The following is a 22,423-nucleotide window of genomic DNA, read 5'->3' as shown; positions in this document are numbered from 1 at the left end:
TGCCGGGTTAAACCACGACACAGAGTGACGCATACTGTGCTCTTCTCTGCTTGGACTTGCAAGTCCAAGACCTGCAAAGATATCCTGTGACCTATATTTTATGAAGCAAGAGATAAAGCAAGCATATCTATAAATGTCATAGACAGTCAGAAAACTATTCCTCTCTTCTTAAAAATCTGTCTGCACCAACTGACTCAATACTTTCAAGCAGCACTGAATGCAATATGCTGACTCAATGCTGCATCTGGAAGTATTTATTTTTGTTGGTTCTAAATTTGTTTCCCGAAATAGATACCACAGATCTGGTCTCCAGTCAATATCAAGAGATATAGCTAAATTGAAGTCAATGGAGCTGAGCCATTACATTGCCAGCTAGAAATACAGCCCTTCCTAAGAGCATTCTTTGCTGCCACTACACAGTATTTTGTGCAATTGCCTCAAACGTCAGCTTGTTAATAGGCTTCTACAGCAAAATTTGGGAGGCCAATCTACCATAGAAATGATTACGCTCAAAGTGCGATCAATCAGGGTCATAGCTGAGGCAACCCTTTCCTACGCACACACAAGTGCTTAGGACGTAACCAGAGCTATTCGTTTAACAGATTGGTAAAATGATTTTTAAATGTCACAGTGTAACTCCAAGATGTATTTATTCCTTGTAGTCAGCATTCTTTTGTTGGCAATTGAAAACTGTTAAAGTATAGACCTGATCTAATTTTAAGTTTTCTTTTATTGAGATAATAACATATTTGCCCTTGTATTCAGACCTTTCACTAGTTTTATACAGCTGTGTCTCTACCGGCTTCAGTATTGATACTGTCTTTTGTGTTCATGTCAGGAAAACTAAAATGAGGCTGTTTCTCTCTAAATTAGATTGCAGCTGCTGCTACATCATTGGCTTATTACGACACTTTGATTTATATCTAACTAGCAAACTAACAAATAAGTCAAGTTACTAACTAGAGCCGCTTTGTTAGGCGCTTGTCTCGCATTGTCTAGATGGGATCAGGTACCAATGTAGGCGTATAAGCCAAGCCTGACATATCCCTTTCAAAGGCATACGTGATTAATGGGGCATTTCATTGCTGCAAGTGAACTCAGGCTTGTTCCACCCCTGAATACGAGTATTGAGAAGAAGTGCCATGACTTACGGAGATATTCTTTTCTCAGTGTCTTCCTTAGGTATAATTTTTCCCTCTCTTCTGCGCAAGGTAGCTTTGCTAACGCACACTCATCAGATGCACGTGCGGAAACAAAGATATATGGTCACTGTTTCATGCAGTCATTAACTTATTTAACCAAGCATGCACAGGCACGGGGGAGAAACTCGCCACTTTTTCACTGGCGTCTGCGGGGAATGCAGGTCTTCCTTAACTTTTTGCTGGATGGATTACTCAAGGTGGAGGATGGGCTGAGAGCAACTCAAGCCCAAAAGCCACCAGAGGTACCTGGTGCATTCACCAGGACGCCTCGGCACGCAGAGGTTGAACGCAGGGAAGATCGTCCCCGGCTGCAGTGGGAAGGCGGTTTCGCTTTACAGAGAATGCATAAACAAGAGGAAATCCCTCTTGAGCCAGGGGAGAGGGAGCATTCATAGGACAGTCTTTTCACTGGATCATCTTTCTGTGTCTTGGATTTTCACTTTTTGGAAAAAAAGCCTTGTCTTGCCCCACCCAGAGAAAGCCCACAGCACGAAGCTGTGGTGTTTGTTTTTTTTCAAATTAGCTGGGAAAATCAGCGCGGCCCTGCAGCTCCAGAAGGCGCCCAGCCCCGGGGTAGCCATGAGGAGGCACCGAGATGGCCGCCAGGATGGTTGCCCCACAGCGTCCTCAGCCCCCGGGGCCAGCCATGCTGGGCGTGATGGCCCAGGCAGGGCGTGGGGAAGGCCAACGCCGCCATCCTTGGGTGTGCGCTGCCGGACCAGCACATCGCCCCACACCTCCCCGGGCATAGCCCTCCAGAGGAGGTGTCCGTGAGGCAAGGGCTTCCCAAGGGAGGTTCAATACCGCAAAAAGAGCTCGTTAGGTGCACTTATACTACCCGCATGGGGAGCAGCCTGAGCTGGGCGTCAGGCACAGCCATGTCACAGCCCAGGAGCATGGCAGTGCGGACGAGGAGCAGCACAGTCCCTTTAGCGGCTTTTGTAGTGCCGGTGCCCGTCCATCTGCATGCAGGTGGATGCAGAAAGGGGTTTGTGGCAGCCCACAAAAACACGGACTGTGACCTACAAAGAAGGGAAGGCGCCTCAGACTTCAGGGAGGATTTAGCAACCCAGAGGAACTAACCCCAGCAAGTATTTACGCTGCAGCCGTGCTCACCTCCCTGCATGGGGCTGCCTGGGGCGCCGAAGGATGCCCCCGGCTCTTCCCTGGCACGGGCACCAAAGGAAGGGAGTGGAGATGGCTTCTTGTGTGCCCCAAAGCAACAGCAGCTCCTCCTCCCAGGAGAAAATAGCTCTATCCTTTCCTTCCTTATCTCCTTTCCAAGAAAACGGATACGTTAGATTTGCCTGATCTTACCCACCTGCTTCCCATTGAGAAAAATGGATAGAAGCAGCACATCCATATATTCTGCTGCTAAATCCATACACTTCTGGAAGCTTAATTTTTTCCCTCACCTGACCTCCTTCACTTTTTTCTTTTTCCTTTTTTTTGTTCACTGAAGATCTTTTGGCTCCCCATCCGAAGAGCAGAGAAGACAAGCGAGGTAAAGGCAGAAGGAGCGGTGTACTTGAAGATGGGTCTGCTGTTGGATTTGTCTGGCTGCCGAGACTCCAACTGAAGAAAAGACACCTGGCAAGGGACCGTGGCACAACGCCGAGAAATGTCACCATGTAATTGTAGTCATAGCCCAGAGTCCTGAAGGAGATAAGGTGAAAAGGGAACACGCACCGGCTTCTGTAGCAGGACTGATAACTATTTGTACTTCCAAGGCATTACGAGGAGACAGTAAATTTCATTACTATATTAGCATCTTCTGTATATGTAGGACTGCCTAATAAACAAAATGCTAAATATAAGGGTAAATGCTAAATGGTAGTAATGGTAAATACTAAATGCTAACTATAATTTCCTGCCTTGTTGGAGCTGGACTACTTTTCCACCAAAAGACCGTGGAAACAGCTTTGACAGAAGCTGCAGTGAAAAGCTGCAGTGGGGAGAGAGAGCTCTTCCCTGTACTCTTGGAGGATGCACCCTGCCTTCACTTTCAGGGCTCAGATATCTCTGTCCATCAGGAAAACAACAAACAGCAGCTGGTGCAGGATTGCAAAGCAACCCCAGGCACAGCCCAAGGGACAGGGAACCTTCTCAGTGACCCACAGCCCCAGCTCACCTGCAGAGCCAGCTCTGGGTGCCTGGGCTATGTTAGCAGAGTTTTGGGTTGAGGGGTGGATAGTTCGAGCTCTTCTTTTTCTCCCTCCTGGCAGAGCCTGATGCTGTACACAGGAGGGAAAGCCCTGCTCATGTTCAGAGCAGCCTGTCTCAGGAGTGGCTGGAAGCTGTGGATGAAGTCTGACCAGCAGAGTTTTCCAGGTGACTTTAAGTTTACAGGGCAAAGAATTGTAGCTGCTGTAGGACCGGAGATCTGCCTCACTAGCGCAGGGGATGCCCAGGGCCAGGTTAATGCTCTGTCTTTGTTTTGGCCCCAGGCCCTGCTAACATAGCATGGTCATCTCCTTCCTTGTTCCTTTGGTTGACGCTCAAAGCGGTGAAACTTTCCCCGCCTCTCTGGAAGCAGACGGGGAGTGAAAATCTGTCTGCATTCCCTGATCGACCAGCTTCTTTGCTTTCTGGGATCTCCCTGAGCAACTTCCCAGCCCTCTGGACAGTGTCCCTCAGTGTTAGGCAGGACCAGGCTTGTCCGGATTGAAGGCTTCCCTCTGTGCCATGTAGGCACAGGTCCCATGGGGAGCAAAGAGCAGAAAGTCACCAGGATCCCAGTGCTGTCCAGAGTCGCGCAGCCCTGCGACACAGGTATGGTACAGACGCAGCTGGGGTCAGCTGTCCTGGCTGTGTCCCCTCCCAGCTTCTTGTGCACCCCCAGCCCCCTCGCTGGTGGGGTGGCGTGAGAAGCAGAAAAGGCCTTGACTCTGTGTAAGCCCTGCTCAGCAGTAACGAAAACATCCCTCTGTTATCAATGCTGTTTCCAGCACAAATCCAAAACACAGCCCCATACTATCTACTATGAAGAAAATTAACTCTACCGCAGCCAAAACCAGCACAAGGAATCACACGTATCTTGGGACAGAAGGACAGAAGGATGAAAGACAAAGCACAGAAGGACAGGGACAGCGTGTTTGGGGCTGGGCTGGATCACGACCAGCAAGGGAAAAGTTAGTTGCGGTACATTAACACCTCGCACCGGTGGCAGGGACGAGAAAGCAGTCGCCAAGGATCATCGAGGGCTTCACAAACGCCTCAGCAGCTTCTGGCCCTGCTCTCCGGTGCTGTTGCTCGCCTCCGCTCGCATCCGCAGGAGAGATGGTCTTTCCTCCCTCCCCAGATGCGCACCTCTCCCCACCCCTGGGCTGCTCCACCAGCTCCCGCCTCACAGGGAGTTTCCAGCAGGAGTGGGAGAGCTCGGCAGCCTCTCGGTGAAACCAGAGCTGCTGAGCCGGGAAGGGGTCCCGCCTCTGGCCCCCCGCCGCCCCGCTGCACCCCGCCCTGGCAGCGCTGCCGGGACCCTCGGGGAGGGCTGCTGAGGCGCGGCCGGCTCGGCGGTGCCCGGGGGCCGGAGCACCCCCGCGGGGCAGGCGGGGCCCTCGTCAGTGTCGCCGGGGCGCTGGGTGCCCTGGGGGGCAGGCGGAGGGACCCCCGGCCGCGGGCGGGCTCCCTGCGCGGCCCCCGTGCAACAAGTCCCGGCGCCGGGGAGCGGGGAGCGGGGAGCGGGGAGCCGGCGGCGGCGGGGCTGAGCTCGGCGGTGCGCCCTGCCCGGCTCAGCGGGCGGCGGGCGGCGGCGGCTCCGGCTGCGGGCACCGGCAGACGCGGGGGTTTCGCAGGCTGGGGCAGGGCAGAGCTCTCCCCGCTCCTCCCGAGGGCGAAACCGGCCCTCCCGCCCTGCTCCCCCCACGCCCGCCGGGCGCCTCCCGGAGCCCCCCGCCCCGGCTACCCCCGTGCCAGCCCCCGGCTCCCGCGGCAGGAGGGAGCTCCGGTCGCCCGGCGGCAAGGCTGGCAGCCCGGCCCGGCCCGGCCCGGCCCGGCTCGGCTCGGCTCCGCTCGCAGCCCCGGCCCGCTCCCCGCCGGCCGCCAGCACAGCCGCTGCCCGGGCCGGGGCAAGGGCAAGGGCAGGGGCGAACCGCAGGCGGGCCCCACCTCGCCAGGGGAAAATGCAAAAGAAACGGGATCTTGATCCGTTCTTTCTGCTTTTCTTTTGTCTCCTCTTTTTCCTTTTATTTTCTCTTTTTTTTTCCTTCTTCTTGGTTTTTTTTTTGGGGGGGGGGTCCCTTTTTATGACAGCGAGGGCGCAAGGCGAGCGAGGAGGCGGAATCATCTCGGCGGCCGCCGCGTTTTGTGGGGGAGCGGCTCGGGGGTTCGTTAATATCATTAGCATTTAACCCCCTCCCCCCCCGCCCCTCGCCAGCGGCGGGTGACGTCAGGCGGCGGCAGGGGCTGGGGGGAAAGCGGGGGAAGCTCAGTGGGCGAGGGGCGTCCCTCTCCCCTCCCCGCGCTGCCTGTCACAGCCTCTCGGCCGATATTATAGGGGCCGAAGCCTGGAGCTCAAAGCGGAAAGTCAGCCAGTGTAATGAACTTCTGGAAACCTTTCCCTTTTTATACCATTCAGTTTCTGAGAGGCAGAGACAGCCTCCTCTGACGCCTTTTCCCCCCTTCCATTATTTTTCCAGGCTCTGATCTCCCTGCTCGCTGCACCGAGGCGCTCGGCGCCGAGCCCCGCTCCCCATCCCACCTTCTCCTTCGGCTCATTGTTGTCCTGGCGGCTGTGGCTCTCGCTCGCCTTCCAGGAGCGCGGTGGCGAGCCCGCTCCCACCCCCCTGCACCCTCCCGGCGTCCCGAGAGCATCTGCTCGCAGGGGGGCAGCGAGCGGCCGCCGACTTCGGGTCATTTCGTTTCTTTTTTTGATTTTTCCTTTTTTTTTCTTTTTGCTCCCTTTTTTTTTTTTTTTTCCTTCCCCTCGCCGCCTCCTCGCCGCCCGTCCCCGTCCCTCGGGAGGAGGACATCGCTGGGGAAAGCGGGGCAGCGGCGAGGATGTGCCGGCCCCCGCGGCGGAGCCAGCAGTGAGCGCCCGAGGGAGGCACCTGCCCCGCCGAGCCGCCGGGGGTGGGGGGGGACGGGGGACACCGGCCACCGCCTCGCCCCGGCGCCGACACTTCGCCCCGAGTTTAACGACTCCCGGGGGCTTCGAGCATGAGCAAGCCGGCGGGATCAACAAGTGGGTAATAACGCGGCGGAGGCTTCGAGCAGCCTTTCCGAAAGCGGGTGCAGCCTGGCCTGGGGAGGCGGGAGGTGGAGGGGAGGGAGAGGAAGGGGGGGGGGGGTTGTGGTTTGGGTTTGCCCCCCGCCCCGAATTGAAAAAAAGTGTAAATTTCCATCGGGAGCGGCAACGAATATATAGGCTCGGAGTTGCCCCGATGGAGTTTGGGCCCTGGGCTCAGCAAAAGCCGCTTCCCGGCTTCCCGCACCGGGAACCGGGGCCGGAGCCCGGGGGCAGCGAGCCCCGGGCAAGGCGGCTCCGCCGGCGGCGGGGAGGGGGCTCGTCCCGCCGGGGCGCGGGCCGTCGGCTGCGGGTGCCCGGTCCCGGGGCGGAGGGGGCAAGGTTTGGGTTTAAAGGGCATTGCGGAGGTGAAACGTGCTGCTTTTCTCATGGACTTTATGCAATCTTCTGCGACATAATAATTTCTTTTTAAGAGTTTGAAACTCCGGTCACTCAATTAGACGGAATCGCGTAAGCAACCCTATTGAAGGAGGATTTAAATGCAATACTTTGCACACCGTTTCCAGTTACAACAAATAATCCTGCAACGAGGAAAGCAGAAACAACTTAAAAGTCACATTTTCCTTAATCCTAAATCCATGCACCTCATAACTGGGGAATTTAAAGCATGACTAACCGCTCTTACAGAATGGCTCAATCCGTATAATCCCAATGGGACTTTCGGAGTTTGTAATATGGATGGAATCAGTAACAAAGGGGGCAAAAAATACCCAATCCAATTTAATGTCTGACAAGTGATGGATCGGACAGTTATTTCCTCTGCGCTCCGGCGGGCTCCCGGGGCTGCGGAGCGGCGGAGAAAGGGAGGCAGAGGCGGCAGGGACCCGCCGCGGTACCTGCCACCGGCCGCCCCCAGCCCCACGGCCTTCTCCTTGCCGCTGCCCTCCGTTATTTTGACCCGGGTCCTCCCTTTGTCCACGGGGGCCGGGAAGCCTGGGGGGGTGGGGGGGAACACACCGCGGCGGCGGGGCTGGGGAAGAGGCGGGGGCCGTGGCGTGGAAGTCACGCGTGGAGGAGGCGGGCGGCGCGGAGCCCGGTGCTGCGGCCGAGCTGCCGCCGTTTCGGCGTGGGTTGGCTTGCCTTCTTCCCCCCCGTGGGGCTGAGCGCGGCATTTTTCCGCGGCAGACACCCCCCCCCCCCGAGGGGAAAAAAAAAATAGTAGCGGGGCCGGGGCGGAGGTCATAACGGGCGGAGGGGAAGGGGGCACGGGCAAAAAAAAGCTGCGGCGACCGGGGCTGCTTCCCGCCGGCTGAGCTGCCCGAAGCGCCCGGGAAGTGCGAGGGGAGCCCGAGCGGGATCGGGCCCGTGGGCAGACGCGCCGGGACCTTGTTGGGGCTCCTGGCGGATCTCTGAGTGTCGGGGAAGGGGCAGGAAGGGCCGGGGAGCCTCGTCCCCGAAGGACGGCGGAGCTTCTGCCGGAGACATTTTGCGGAGGAGAAAACCCGCAGGGCTGGACCGCGCCTCCGGCCGCACGGCGCTGGGCGACCCCCGGCCACCGCCGCCGCTTTCGCTGCTGACTCCCACCCCCCCAGGCCCTCCGCGACCGCCCGAAAGAGACCCCCGGGCCCGACCCGGCCAGGCCCCGCGGGGACGGGGACACGCGGGGACCGCCCCGGGCCGTGGCCCGAGCCCGGTCGGCCTGGGCAGCGCATGCAAAAACCCGACCCGCTGAACCGGGGCCTGGGCCCCCGTCCCGGCGGTCCCGGGGGGGTCCCGGGGGGCTCCCGGGCAAGGGGGGTCCGGCCTGGCTTTTCTGCCTGCCGGCGGGCGTCCGGCGATGTCAGCTGCGATGCCTGCCTGGGTGGTAACGAGACCCCATCCCGCCGTCCCCCGAGCCCAGACTAACTTCTTTCAACAGCCTCTGATGGTAATTACAGTAATCGGGGCTGCCATATATCCTTTAAGCAATTATGACACACAAAAAAAGCCCCCAAGGACCCCCTGTCGTGGGATGTTCAAAACGGTTTCCCAGCTGAACAGAAATCCCATTTTCTTAGCGCTAAACTTCTGAGACGAAGCGGTACCTCGGGGAACCGGCGCGCTTTTAAACAGAGTTAATCAGTTATCTCATGACCCCGTGTCAAGCTTACATTTTTCTCTTCCCACCCCCCGCCCTGCCCCCCCCCCCCCCCCCCCATTTATTTCATATTTTGCCCTGCACGAAAGTTTTCTCATAGGGGCCTCGGCGGGGCGGGGGCGGCGGGGGGCGCAGAGCGCGGCCGGGGTCGCGGGTGGGCGGCGGGCCGGGGCGGGGGGGCCCAGCCGCTCCCTCCGCCGTGTCCCCCCGGCCGGGGGCCGCGGGGCTGAGCGGGCGGGCCGCGCCGCTCCGACGGCTGGAAACGCGGGCTTGGGGCTTGGCGGGGATGCTCCAGGTGCTCGGGTTTTACAGACGGATTACGTAGGCATGTAGAGAGTATATGGAACATATATTTACACGCATGCTGTGGCTATGTACATATATATAATGCACATGTTTTTTTCAAAGCGGCTGCCAAACTTGAAACCCGTCTGGGGAAGACAGTTTTGTAAAACCAGCCCAAGTTTCTTCCCTCTCCGCCGCCCGCTCTTAGCGCCCGCGAAGCCGGGCCGGCTGCCCCGCGGCGCAGGCCGGCCGGGGAAGCGGGGACCCCCGCGGCTGCCCGGTGCCCCGGGCGGCGGCCCCACGGCGGCCCCGGACCCGCTGCCGAGGGCAGGGGGAGCGGGGGGGTCCCCGGCGGCGGCGGCGGCGGGAGCGGCGGCGGCCCGGGGTGCGCGGGGGCAGCGCGGCGGTGCCGGGCTCTGGCCCGGGACGCGCCGCCGCCGCACGTCCCGCTTCGGTGTCTCCCCTCCACCCCCAGCCCGCCCCTCCTCCTCCTCCTCCTCCTCCTCCTCCTCCTCCTCCTCCTCCTTTGTGTGCGTGCGTGCGGACCCTCTCCCCGTGGATGCTGAGGGCTGGAGAGGGAAGTCGAGCGCTTTCCCCCGTTGGCATTGTGCGATATCCGAATTCCCATGCTACACTTTTTGACGGGTCACTGGTGCCCCAATAGGCAGGTGGCAAGGAGGGCTTGTAATTACACACTCCCAGAAACCGTGCCTTGGCCTCAGCCCTCCTCACGGGCGCCTACCTGCAGCTCCAAAGCCGCGGCTTGCTCGCAGGCAGTGGGGCGGGGGGGGGCCTTCCTTTCGCTGCGCTCCTTATTAATTGCGTAAAAGTTTTCTATTCTTTAACCTCTCTCCCTCCCTCCCTCCCTCCCACCCTCCCTCCCCCCGCCACCCCTCCCTCTCGCAGTCCCTAACCTAATCCCCGTCCCTCTCGCCGTGTTGTGTATAGCAGCTGTCGGGTTTCATTTAGGGGAGAAGCTGGCAGCTTGTGCTCATTGGAGGCAGTCAAACGAGTTTCAATGGGCAAAATCATTAAGTTAACACTTTATCTAATGTCCCTATTGTCTGCCAGCAGGCATTGTCTTAGAGCCTTAGCGGAGACATGTCTGAAAGTATCTCGGGCTCCTAAATTCTCTAGGGAGCGAGAGGAGACCCTGCGGCCTGTTCCCCGCCCCCAGCAGCGCTCCGCACCGCTCCGCACCGCACCGCACGCTGCCGCCTTCCCCCTTCCAGCCTCGCCCTCACCCACCCGCGGCCGGGGCTCTCCCTGAACTCCTGCCAGACAAAGACAGCGGCCCCGAGCGCTCTCTGTCCGGGTTTGGAGACCGAGGTTTGGCGAGACGGACTGAATCTCCAGCCTAAGTTGTGGTAGGAGAACTAGAAGGCTGTTTGAGGCGGAGGAAAAGAACAAGAAAGGAAAGAGAATCGAAGAGAATCGAAAAGAATCGAAGAGAATCAAAAAGAATCGAAGAGAAAAGAAAAGAATCGAAGAGAAAAGAAAAGAAAAGAAAAGAAAAGAAAAGAAAAGAAAAGAAAAGAAAAGAAAAGAAAAGAAAAGAAAAGAAAAGAAAAGAAAAGAAAAGAAAAGAAAAGAAAAGAAAAGAAAAGAAAAGAAAAGAAAAGAAAAGAAAAGAAAAAAAGGAAGAAGAAACAGAGAAAGAAACAGAGAAAAAGAAAGAAAAAGATAAAGAGAAGGAATAAGAGAGAAAAAGAAAAAAGAAAAAAAGGAAAAGAAAAAGGGAAAGAAAAAAGGAAAAGGAAAAGGAAAAGGAAAAGGAAAAGGAAAAGGAAAAGAAAAAGGAAAAGAAAAAGAAAAAGAAAAAGAAAAAGAAAAAGAAAAAGAAAAAGGAAAAGGAAAAGAAAAAGAAAAAGAAAAAGAAAAAGAAAAAGAAAAAGAAAAAGAAAAAGAAAAAGAAAAAGAAAAAGAAAAAGAAAAAGAGAAAGAAAAAGAAAAAGGAAAAGAAAAAGGAAAAAGAAAAGAAAAAGAAAAAGGAAAAGAACAAGAAGAAGGAAAATAAGAAGAAAAAGAAGAAGAAAAAAAAAGAAAAAGAAAAGAGAGAAGAGCAAAACGGGAGAAACGGCAGAAGCGGAGCGGGGTTTTGGCGCATTTCTTGAACCGGGCTGCAATAATCTCTGTTCAAGTTTCTCCATCGCCCTCAGAGCATTTGCAATTCTAGTCAAAGTCGGGGCGAAAGCCGCGCCCGGCGGGGCGGGGGCTGCGGGCGAGGCGGAGGGGCGCGGAGGGGCGCGGAGGGGCAGCGCCCGCCCGCCAGCCCCGCGCCCCGTCCCGCCGCCGCCCGCAGCCGCCTCCGCGCACAAAGGCGAGGCGGAAAGTTTTTTGCCGCGGGTTTTGGGGTGAAGAAAATGTCACGGCTCGTCTGTGGCAGGAGCCAGCGCCCTTTCGCTGGGGTTGCTAGCGGGGAGAGGAGGTTACTTGGCTTTCCGGTCATTTTATTTGGTTTGGGTTTATTCGGTACCTCGGTCTCCTGCCCAGGGAAATGCCGTCCTCTGCCGAGCGCCAGAAAGCGAGGGAAACGCCCCCCCCCCGCCCCAGGTCCCCCCCCCCGCATCCCCACTTCTAGCAGGCAAGGCTGCTGCTCCCGCTGCTGTAATCTTCCCTCCCAAAATGGGTCTTGGCGATTATAGAAGATCCGAATAAACGTAGCGGGGCATGAATAATGCTCATTGTAGAAAACTGACACTTGCTCAAGGAAAAGAAAGTTGGCTATAAAATCACTTCATTATTTGCTTGTACCGCGGCTCTGGGGCTAATCCCTCCGGAGGTCAGATTGCTGAGCGCTCCTTCTCTCCCTCTCTCCCTTCTCTGCTTTCAGGTCGCATTTTAGACATCCCTTGCAAAGTGTGTGGGGACCGCAGCTCCGGGAAACACTATGGGGTTTACGCCTGCGATGGGTGCTCGGGATTTTTCAAGCGGAGCATCAGGAGGAATAGGACCTATGTTTGCAAATCGGGAAATCAGGTACCAGCCGCAGCGCGGCCCCCTCACCGCCTGCACCCCTCACCCCGCATTTCCCCAGGGCCCCCCATTGCCCCTCCCGCCAACAGAAGCGCCCGCAGCGGTGGGCTGCGGCCGCCAGGCAGCCTCCCCCTCCCTTCCCGGGGGTCCCGGGCCGAGGCCGGGCGCTGGGTGCCCCTGCCCCGCCCCGGGCCGTGCGGCCGCGCCCCACCGGTGCGCCCCGGGGGGGGAGCGGGGAGGACGGCGGGGGAAGGCGAGGAAAGAAAGGGGCAGCCGGCACGATTTCCACCTCCACGGGCGGAGGCAGCTCCGCTCTTTCCCCTTCCCGCTCCGACCGCGCTCATTTCCACCCGCGGGCCGCCCCCGCGGGGATGCGGGGCCGGGGCCGCGGCCGGGGCGGGGGGAGCGCACCGGGAGCGGGGCGCCCCGAGGGGGCGGTGCCGCCGTCGCTGTCTTGGGTGCTGAAGGCGGCCCGGCCCGGCCCGGCCCGGCCCGGCCCGCCGCGGGGCCCAGCTCCCCGGCACGGCACGGCACGGCACGGCCCCCTCCGTGGTCCTGCCGCCGGGGGCCGGCGGGGTGAGCGCGCTGCTCCCCCGGCCCGACGGCTGTGGCTGTGTTGCAGGGAGGCTGCCCGGTGGACAAGACGCACAGGAACCAGTGCCGGGCCTGCCGGCTGAAGAAGTGCTTGGAGGTCAACATGAACAAAGACGGTACCTGCTGCCCCTCTCTCCCCCGGGGCCGGGGCGGCGGGGGGGCGGGCAGGAGGGAGCCGGGGCTTGCTCTGACGGGGGAGCGGTGCCTCGCTGCAGGCTCTCCCCCCCCGGACCCCCAATGACCCCCATCCCGCGGCAGCATCGCCCCTTTCTCCCCAGACGCCCTCCGGGTGGGGGGCATGGGGTCAGCCCCGAAAAGTTGCGGGGAGGGAGGGAAGCCCAGCCGAGCAGCGTGGGGCACCCGGTGCGGGACCCCGCGGTGAACCCCTCGCCTCTCCTTGGTGCCCCGCAGCCGTGCAGCACGAGCGGGGCCCCCGGACGTCGACGATACGGAAGCAGGTGGCCCTCTACTTCCGCGGGCACAAGGAGGAGAGCGGCGGCGCCCCGCACTTCCCCGCTGCCGCCCTGCCGGCGCCCGCCTTCTTCACCGCTGTCTCCCAGCTGGAGCCCCACGGCCTGGAGCTGGCCGCCGTCGCCGGCACCCCGGAGAGGCAGGCTCTGGTGGGCCTGGCGCAGCCCACCCCAAAGGTCAGCCATCGCCCCGGCCCCCAGCGGGCCTGCGGACCTCACTGCTGGGGTGCCTGCAACCCGCCAGCCCCTTCCTGCCTCTGGGATAGATGTGGGAAAGAGCAAGGATTGAGGCCTTGCGGGTTGTGGTGGGGACTCTTTTGTTACGGCCCTAAAAGCTCTGAAGATGCGAGGTGCAAGGGGTGAGAGGCCCTCTGCAGAAAGGGTATGCAGAAGGACCGACTGATAACCTGCTCTATACAAACCCTGTCTCTCCTACGTCCTTACACCCTCAAGCTTACAGAGGTGCTCCTCCTGCCTGGAGCCCATCCACAAGTCCATTTTAAACCTTGTTTCATGAGGATGAGCTGCAATCACTGAGTTTTCTTCAGCAAAATGCCCATCTCCATAGTGGTGCAGTCCAGAAAGGACTATCTGTACTGACCAAAGTCTGCAGCTTATCCACACAGACACAAAAGTGTCAAAGCTGGCTCTGCGTTTCTTGGCTGTGACATTTCCCAAGCAGCCCAGAGAAAGTACTGCTGTGGCCTCAACTGCACAGGAATTAGCCATAAGGTGATGTTTTTCATTAACCCATTTGCAATGGCATTTTGCATATTTACAGCACCTAGAAAAACATAGAAGAGACAACTTAAATAGTTCTGCATTTTCAGAGTTGGTAGCTTGGCAGAATCCATCGTGAACATGATCATAACGTATAGTTTTATATTATAATTTTGGAAAATACTCAATCAGAAATTATTTGCCAAGAAAACATAGCACATACTTGAAAATGTAACTCCATTCCAATCCTACACGCCCCTTAGGCAGTTATGCTTAGCTCTACGCATCTGCTTACAGCCTGTTGCAGTAAGGGAGCCTGATGAAGGGTTAAGGCTAAACGAGTACTTACTGCTTTGCTGAGCAAGGCTGGAGCGCTAAATCAGCTTCTGAAGCACAGGTCACAACCCACAAATTCTTAATCAAATTTGTATTCTTCTAACTCTGCTACCAGAGGTGTGCTATTGTGTAACAGGGTAAAGGATGACACTGCATTTTGGTAGTTTTCTTCCCCTGATGTAATAATTTCATCCTCCCTTCGACCTCCTCCGGAGAACTGTTTCTGTAGTACAGTTCATCCACGCGGATGAGCAGCAGAGAGCGGTTTGGAGTGGGCCCACTGAAAGCGATGCCCTCTGCTTGCAGAATAAGAGAGTGCACCCTGTATTGGGCATGAGCATGATGGGCTGAATGGGGGCTGTATGGGAAAGGAAGACCAGGCTGCCTTGGTGACGTCGTATGAAGTTGCTTTATTTTCTTTTCGACATTAGTACCCACATGAAGTCAATGGTACCCCCATGTATCTCTACGAAGTGGCTACCGAATCCGTCTGCGAGTCAGCAGCCAGACTTCTGTTCATGAGCATCAAGTGGGCCAAGAGTGTCCCAGCCTTCTCCACCTTGTCCTTACAAGACCAGGTAAGGCACCTGCGGTGGGAACGGCATTGGCCTGGCCTGCCTGTTAAAGAAGACTCAGAGCTCAGACTGGGTCCTGAACCTTCAGTCCTAGACCTTTAAATCCATAATGGACTTCAGCAGTTCTGAAGTTCAGGGCAGAGTTTTGGTCTGTCCCTAAAAACCAGGCAGTGATTCAGAAGCTGCTTTCCTCCAACTGTTATTTCATGAACCAAGTGAAAATCAAGCCAGAAGAAAATCTAATATAAAGTGAATATTATGGGACGACTAGTTCTAGAGGAAAAGCCACCAGGCTAGAGACCCAAATCAGTGTGCCAAAACTGCTTCTCTACTTGTGGGTCAACTTTCCCCCTCCATAAAATGGGGAACAGCATCTTACTTTTACTATTTTGGGATGAGAAGAGCTTAGTTAAGCATATGGTCCAGGATATGAGTGAGGCGATTTCTGAAAACCGTTCCTCCTCTCTCCTCTCCTCTCCTCTCCTCTCCTCTCCTCTCCTCTCCTCTCCTCTCCTCTCCTCTCCTCTCCTCTCCTCTCCTCTCCTCTCCTCTCCTCAGCCAACATTTTTTCCTTATTCATGTTGGCTTCAGTGAACTTACAATTACACCAATATGGTGGAAGCAAAATTTGGCCAGCCCCCAACATTTTTCACTATTAATTAAAATATTCCTTAATTTGTCTTGTTTCCCTCTGTGACAATTTGCCTTTGCCTCAAGTAAATCATATGTGAACCGTACGAGCTGAAGCAATTTCTTAATGACTTGATTCTTGATGAGGACTCAGTGTGCTTTGTATAATGCACTAATTTAAAAAAAAGTAATCAGATAATTATAAAATGGAAGGGGGGAAATCTACGCAAAGCTCCAATCATAAAAGACGTCTAATACTTTGATATGATTGAGCTAATTTCCCAAAATGGTAACTAGAAACGCTGTACCTTAGATGTTACATAGCAGTCATCAGAGGAACTAGTTCCTTTCCACGGATGCATGTTCCAAGTGTTGCAGTTGATATGCAAATATGGATTTTGAACTGAAAGAAAAGAGCTTCTTAGGAAACCAATAGTGTTTTGGTAAAACACTAAAGGTAAATCATGATGGTCACAACGTGATATAAAGCTAAGGTACGCTGAAGCGTTCCTTTTCTAGCACCAGACCCATGTTTTGAAACTCCTGTTGTTAAAGGAGACAAAGGGGGATGCCGCTCAGCTCTGGCTGCAGCCCTGCCACGGAGTGAGCCTGGGGGGAGCAATGAGATAGTGCCCGGGAGGTTACACACACCACGAGGAAGAGAGCGGTCCTAGTGCGGCATGCTGCTCTCTAATGCTGTCTTCTGCTGCCGCTGCTTCCGTGGAGCATCAGGTCTGCCATACTAAGCAACGAAAGAAACAGGCCCAAATATCAGGGACAAGCAGCAAGTGTGCTGCTTCAGCAGGAGCCTCAGTGCACGGGAAGAGGCTGGGTCCATCTCTAGACCACTGATGTCCACAGGAGGGTCCTTAGGCGAAGGCTTTATTCGACATAATATGGATGCATTTCCCACAAGGTCATCTCTGTTAGGGTGCGGAGGAGGGGGCAGCAGGATTTGGGAGCAAATGTTTCCATTGCACATGACCAAGCATGCCTCAAGCAGCAAGGCCTGCTTATCTACCTAGAGATACCAGAGTGTTCCTGTTATCTTTAAATAACCCACTGCCTTTTTCACTTTCATATCAGGGACTACTGTTAGTGAATTACATATTAAAATCCCAGCCTTTCCTTAACATCCCCTTGACTTGTTGTACCTTATTGCAAGCCAGCTTCCTCAAAACTCAGAGCTGCTCAGCTCTAAAGCTTTGACCTGGGCCTCTTTCTGCATGATTCCCCTGTCATATTCAGGAGAGCTGGAGAAGAAATAACTCTGATTTTAATCATCTTATTTCATGAATAATTAGTTGATTTTTACCATAATGCCATTGTATTATTTAATTTGACATTGGCCCAGATGTAAATGTCTGCATTTCTCTTTTCGTATCCCTGACATCTGCCCAAGGAGAGTCTAAAACCTTCTCCTGGATTTTGCTTTTGTTGTGCTTTTCCGAAAAGGCAAACGTGTTGTGATTCCAGGAGTCTCTGACAGTTTCATCTTGAAGGCAAAGAAATAAGTAGAAACCAAATTGCTGACAAAACCCAAGTCTGAAGATTGCTGTGTCACTGCCCTCAGTAAAACAGAGGCTGTGTCCCTTCCCCAGCTCCACAGAGCTAATCCCATCGTGGACTGGAAGCCACACAACAAAATCGCCAGCTTCAAGTTCTGCTGGCCCACACACCTGCCCAGCTTGTCCGTAAGACAGGTTGGCCCAATGTAGGCCACCAACAAAAGGTCGTACTAACAGGATGGGGCTGATTAAGAAGCAAAACCCAGTCCTTCAGAAAGCCTGGTATTTCTTGTTTCTTTGAAGAAGGAGGGCTGAGTATGACTTCAGCATGAATTATTTTAATTGGTGGTTTTACAGACTTATGCATAGGCATGAAGAAAGCTTCAGCTATTGGAATAGTCTCTTAGTTCTAAAGTCTTCTGACTTTAAAGACTTAGTGGGAAAGAACGTATGAAATTGATATCTTCCAGGAACCACCATTCATTACCACTGTGTCTGCATGAATGAATGACAAAAAAAGTTTTACAAAAGCAGATGAAAGGCTGGCGAATCGTTTCCTATGTCATATAGAAACCTGCACATCCATCAGGCAGGATTACCCGGAGGAGGGGCTGAGTTCGCAGGCAGCGGCAGTTAGGAGACTTACGAGCAGGTTTGGCTGCTCTCAGAAGACAGCCGAGATGGGTGCTGCACCCTAGACCCCCTTTCCCCTCCATATTTCATATAATGATCTGGGCAGCTTCCAGTGCTGTAAAATCCAATCTAATTATTTCAAACAGTAACTATATGCAAACAGAGGCAGAAATACTTTCCCATCATGATTTCCTTAGTCAAGTTATATAGAAGTTCTGCAAAGCACATAGCACAAAAAGGCAGAAAATGGGCATAAGCCTGCAGCGATAAGCTGAGAGCAGAGACTCTGAGAGCTCTTCCTCCCATTCTGACCGGGACAGGGTGGTTTAAAACTCCTGCCACTGTTAAGAGTTAGCACATAGATAAAGGATTCACTCTTACCGCATGCTTTCTGTATCATCTATTACTTTCATATATCTGATTCCAGAGAAATCATAATTCATTTGGTAAGATGTATTTTTTTACTTTGTTCTTCCTTTTACATAATCTTTATAGACTTAAAATACCCTCCTTCCTATTTTCCTAAGAAGTTAAGCTGCTGATACTTCCAGGGACCATAGCAATATTACTACTTGTGGTTTGCTTTTTTTTCTGCCTGAGTTTTGGGCAATCTGTTTTCACTGCCTGGAGCTACCAGATGATCCCTCCTGAGTCCACTACAATTCTCACCCTTCCAAATCTCTGCCACCCTATTGAGAGACACGAGGCCCCGACAATGTGTACGCACCACAGCATGTCCTTCAGGCCATGAACTTCAGCTGAACTGGGGGCCCTCCAAACCCCTCTTAAGAGTTGGTCTGGGCCAACGATCCATAGATGCCCTCAAGACTAAACATGTCTGTTCTGGCTTTGCCAGTCTGCGTTACCAGGAGCCAGGTCTCCTCTTCAGATGCACCACTGCCTCTCCACGGAAATCAAAGGCATTGCCTCCCAACAGAGAAAAACACATCCTCCATACAACCAGGCAATGTACAAAAATTGCAGAGAACTAGCAATGCTGTCAGCTTAGGTGCTTGGACACTCAGTTCTCTGAAAGGAAACACCTCTTAGTGCCTGGAATTTCTGAGTGATTTTAAGCAAAAAGCGGGAAAACAGGTGACCCTGAGAAACCGCATGTGTGTCGAGATGCTGTGCTTGAAAGAGCTAAAGACGTGCGTAGTAAGGAAGGGGTTAAAGATACATGTGTGCTCTAAAGCAGTGCTCCCTAGAGAGTGATGTAATTTCAGGACATTGTCCAGGCTTTTCTTCACAAATCCTGCCTTCCGGAGGGAAAGGAGGGTAACCCCTAGAGAGCGATAGGAGAGCACTCGTCCAGCTTGTCCTAGGACAGCTGTATGTGCCGAAGGAGAGGAGGAGAGAGCCCACGCTGTGCTGAGAAACACAGGCGAGTGTTCATGTTGTCAGCGAGCTCTCTGGGGCGGGAGTTCTCGCTCTCCTTTTTCCTTCTCCTCCCTTTTGGTCCACACCATGGTGCACAGTGAGCCAACCCTCAGTGTTTTTCTACAATGCATATAGACTTCTTTCTAGACACCTTCTCAAAAAGCTAAGAGAAGAGCTAACGAATGCTGTGGGGAAAACACCATGACAGGCATTTAAAGTAGTTTTTAAAATAACAGACATTTACATATTTAAATTGTTGATAAATCTATAAATTATACACTATGTTATATTGTACATCTATTGTATGACAGCTGATGCTTTTGGAAGATGCTTGGAGAGAACTGTTTGTTCTAGGAATAGCACAATGGGCCATTCCAGTTGATGCTAACACTCTACTGGCTGTATCTGGTAAGAATTGCACAATTTAATGACTTTGTTACAAAAATTACCATAAAAATACATTACTGAAAAAAGAACAACATGTAAAGAATAACAAATTCCTACTGAACAATAGAGCATACCTGTCATTTATAAATCTATATTTAAATGCAAATAATGTTGTTTTGTTGTATTCATGACTGCTTGCATTGTCATTTAAATGCAAATTACTGTGTTTGTTATCATCCAAGAGAAGATTTTATATTAACTTTCATACAATATAGTCAGTTTACATGGAACCAGATAGACAAGTGTGACAATAGAGTGGATATTGATACAGAGGATTTTGTCAGAAATCAATATAAAATAAACCAAATGCCTTTAATATTTATTTCATCTGTTTCTGTTTTAGGCATGAACGGTGACAATACAGATTCTCAGAAGCTGAATAAAATTATTTCAGAAATACAGGCTTTACAGGAGGTTGTGGCTAGATTTAGACAACTTCGGCTAGATGCTACTGAATTTGCCTGTCTCAAATGCATTGTCACTTTTAAAGCTGGTAAGCAGAAAGAATCTCTTGTTCATCTGGTCTGATAACTATGAGGTTACTACTTTCTTTAAAGCAAAAATTATGTTTTAAACCAGACATAGCATTATGTATCATCCAACTGGTTTCCAATAGTCGGGGTTGCATTTTGAAAGGCTGACAGTGGCGTGCTGTGGAACTAATGGGGACGTTTAATTTCCATTGCTAGCACTAGCTGAACTGTTTTGACCCACCCAAGAGTCAAGCTGAACTAGTAACTGATCTGCTTTCCAGTGCCTACACACAGCGGTTCCGAACTGAGGAGTTTCCGAAATGCTGCTGCCATAGCAGCCCTTCAAGATGAAGCCCAGCTCACTCTGAACAGCTACATTCATACCAGGTGATCGGTGTCTTCTCTCAATACCTCTTGCAGCCGTAGGGGTAAAATCACACTCCCACTGTAGCAAAGGCGACACTTCCACTGCCTTGAAACGGGGACTGGGCTGTTACAGCAAGTATACATCGGCTGTCAGCCTGCTGGGATTTGGCATCTCCTGATGAAATGAGGAACCTGGGATTTATTCAGACAAACTGAAAAGCGGTAAAAGGAGAGATCTTCCCCTGGGAAGTGATACCTACTGTGGAACGCTTTGCATTTCAGAAGGCTGCATTTTCCTCTACGTTTTATTCAATTAAATACTGCTAATAGTGATGCTCAAAACGACATCACATCTCACAGCAGTATGAGCGCTTTTGACCCACCATCTCCAATACACTTCCCCGTGTCATCTCCCCATTTCTGAAGCACTTCTATTTAGTCAAAAGGGAAGGGCCTGCCCTGGGGATGGGCGGAAAATTGCAAATACCATCCAGTTACGGCTAGTTCAGAGCAAAAAGAATAACCTGTTCTTACGGAAGGCCTTTCCCATGAAGACTGCTCCTTGGAGACTCTGAGTGAGCCAGGGCCTGTTGGAGAGAGAAGCCGGGGAGCAATGGTTTTACATGGCCATGGTTTCCACTCCAGGCATGGCGACTTTTCCATTGCGTTTCTGCATTGCTGGAAGTACTTAGCTACTGGGCTAAACAGTATCTGTTGTAAAAGATATCCTTTTACAAGGAGAAAAGTGCAGTCCACTGACAGGATGATCACAGTGACTCCAGTGGGACAGGGCTTTCAGCTTGCATGTCCTCCTCAGGCTTGAATTTACCTCCCTGCCACTGTGACAGCCGTATCAACCCTTTGATCTCAGTGGAATTGCTCTCAACAGGACTCAAGGGAGGGCAGACTGGAGAAGCAGAATGTTTCTCCAAAAGACCTACTCCTCCTTTTAGGGAGACCGCTGTAAGCAGAGGCTTGAGAATCACTGGTGTAAAGTCAGCGTAAGCGCAGCTAGAATACATATCCTGTGTTGTGTTGGCTTCAAAAGCTGGGAGAAAGGATGGAAAACATCCTATTAACGCAAATACATTACCTGGGGATAAAACACAGCTTCTTTAACCAAAAAATATTTCTAAATGTCAATTGGTATTTAATGTATAAGGCAACCAGAAGGGGGCAAAATGATTACCGTGACAACCCAGCTAGGTTTAAATTGCCCTTTAAATGACAGGGTATTTATTATAGGTCAAGCTCTTCCCTGAACCACACCAAGAACATAGGTGTTGTCTGAGGGACCTGTCAGAGCAGATCCTGTCTCTGTATTGCTACTGCTCTGAGGGCATAAACAAAGGAGCTAATCAAAACTCGGAGGCATTGGTCTATATTCTGCTAACCTCCATTATGAGAGTTTTCCTTGGGGTCAACCTTCTGGCTCATGTGAGTACAAACCACAGGATTTTAGCACAGGTAGCACCCATCTGTACAATTTGCTGAATATCGGTCTTTTCTGTGAAGTAAAAGATTTTCTTTGGAAAAATATCTAAAAACTTCAACACGTTTTTCTTTCTCTGTCTCCCAGGTATCCCACACAACCCTGTCGTTTTGGAAAACTTTTATTGCTTTTACCAGCTTTACGTTCGATTAGTCCATCTACAATAGAAGAAGTGTTTTTCAAAAAGACCATTGGGAATGTACCAATTACAAGACTGCTTTCAGATATGTACAAATCCAGTGACATATAAATTACCTTAAAATAAACCATCGGGATGGACACTTTCATCTATGGAGAATAAGCCTCAACTAACAAAACCTACAGGAAGCATAAGCCTGGGAATGTTTAGCCTTTAAACCCATTGACAAAAAATACCCCAGTAGATATGATTCTGCTGCTCTGAACAGAGTGATTTAGATCATGGAGAGAATGCTTTGTTCTACAGAAAAAGTGAAAGTGGTTGGAATTTGGCTGCTATTCCTGTTACTACAGGATGGAGGCAATTCAGATGCCAGTCATAGTTAACAAAGACTCCGCTATTCTCTCATTTAACTGGCAGATCTGAGACAAAATGTGAAAGAAGGTACTTTGGTTTGTTCAGTATTTGGAACCGGGTGACCAAACCTGGCTTCTGTTGTAACATGAGATGTGGTGGCCTTCAGAACTGTTTTAAAAGTAGCCTATGTTGGGAAAATGTTTTTAATACGATAGGCAACATTTAAGACCAGGTTACCAAAACATTGCTTCTGCTATAATACGTCATGAAGTGGCCTTCAGAACTGACTAAAAAGTAGCTTATGACGGCAGCTCCATTCTTCCTGCAAAATGAACTGGTGATCTTTGATGCGGATGTCACCACAATTTGTTCGGTTAACATCTCAAAGACAGAAGAGCTTTATACACTTCCTCCCCGCCCTTCCCTCCTTCTTCTTCCACACACACAGACACACATTCACAGACACACCTGAAAAGATACAAGTCAAGAAAGGAAAACTAAAACAGCAAAACCAA

General features: G+C 52.5%; 1 protein-coding gene across 1 annotated transcript; it reads left to right on the top strand.

Moving 5' to 3' along the window:
* Positions 1-6,362: 6,362 nt before the first annotated feature.
* Positions 6,363-22,423, top strand: NR2E1 (nuclear receptor subfamily 2 group E member 1; the record flags this gene model as incomplete). The annotated part of the gene is made up of 9 exons (XM_082305379.1): positions 6,363-6,387; positions 11,646-11,791; positions 12,411-12,498; positions 12,794-13,029; positions 14,340-14,486; positions 18,946-19,042; positions 19,425-19,574; positions 19,836-19,941; positions 21,500-22,423. The coding sequence occupies 9 exons, from the start codon at positions 6,363-6,365 to the stop codon at positions 21,660-21,662; spliced, it is 1,158 nt and encodes a 385-aa protein (XP_082161505.1). The 3' UTR covers positions 21,663-22,423.

The sequence above is a fragment of the Platalea leucorodia genome (genome assembly GCF_965183815.1).
Source record: "Platalea leucorodia genome assembly, chromosome: 3".
Taxonomy (NCBI): domain Eukaryota; kingdom Metazoa; phylum Chordata; class Aves; order Pelecaniformes; family Threskiornithidae; genus Platalea; species Platalea leucorodia.
This window is presented reverse-complemented; position numbering and strand designations above follow the sequence as displayed.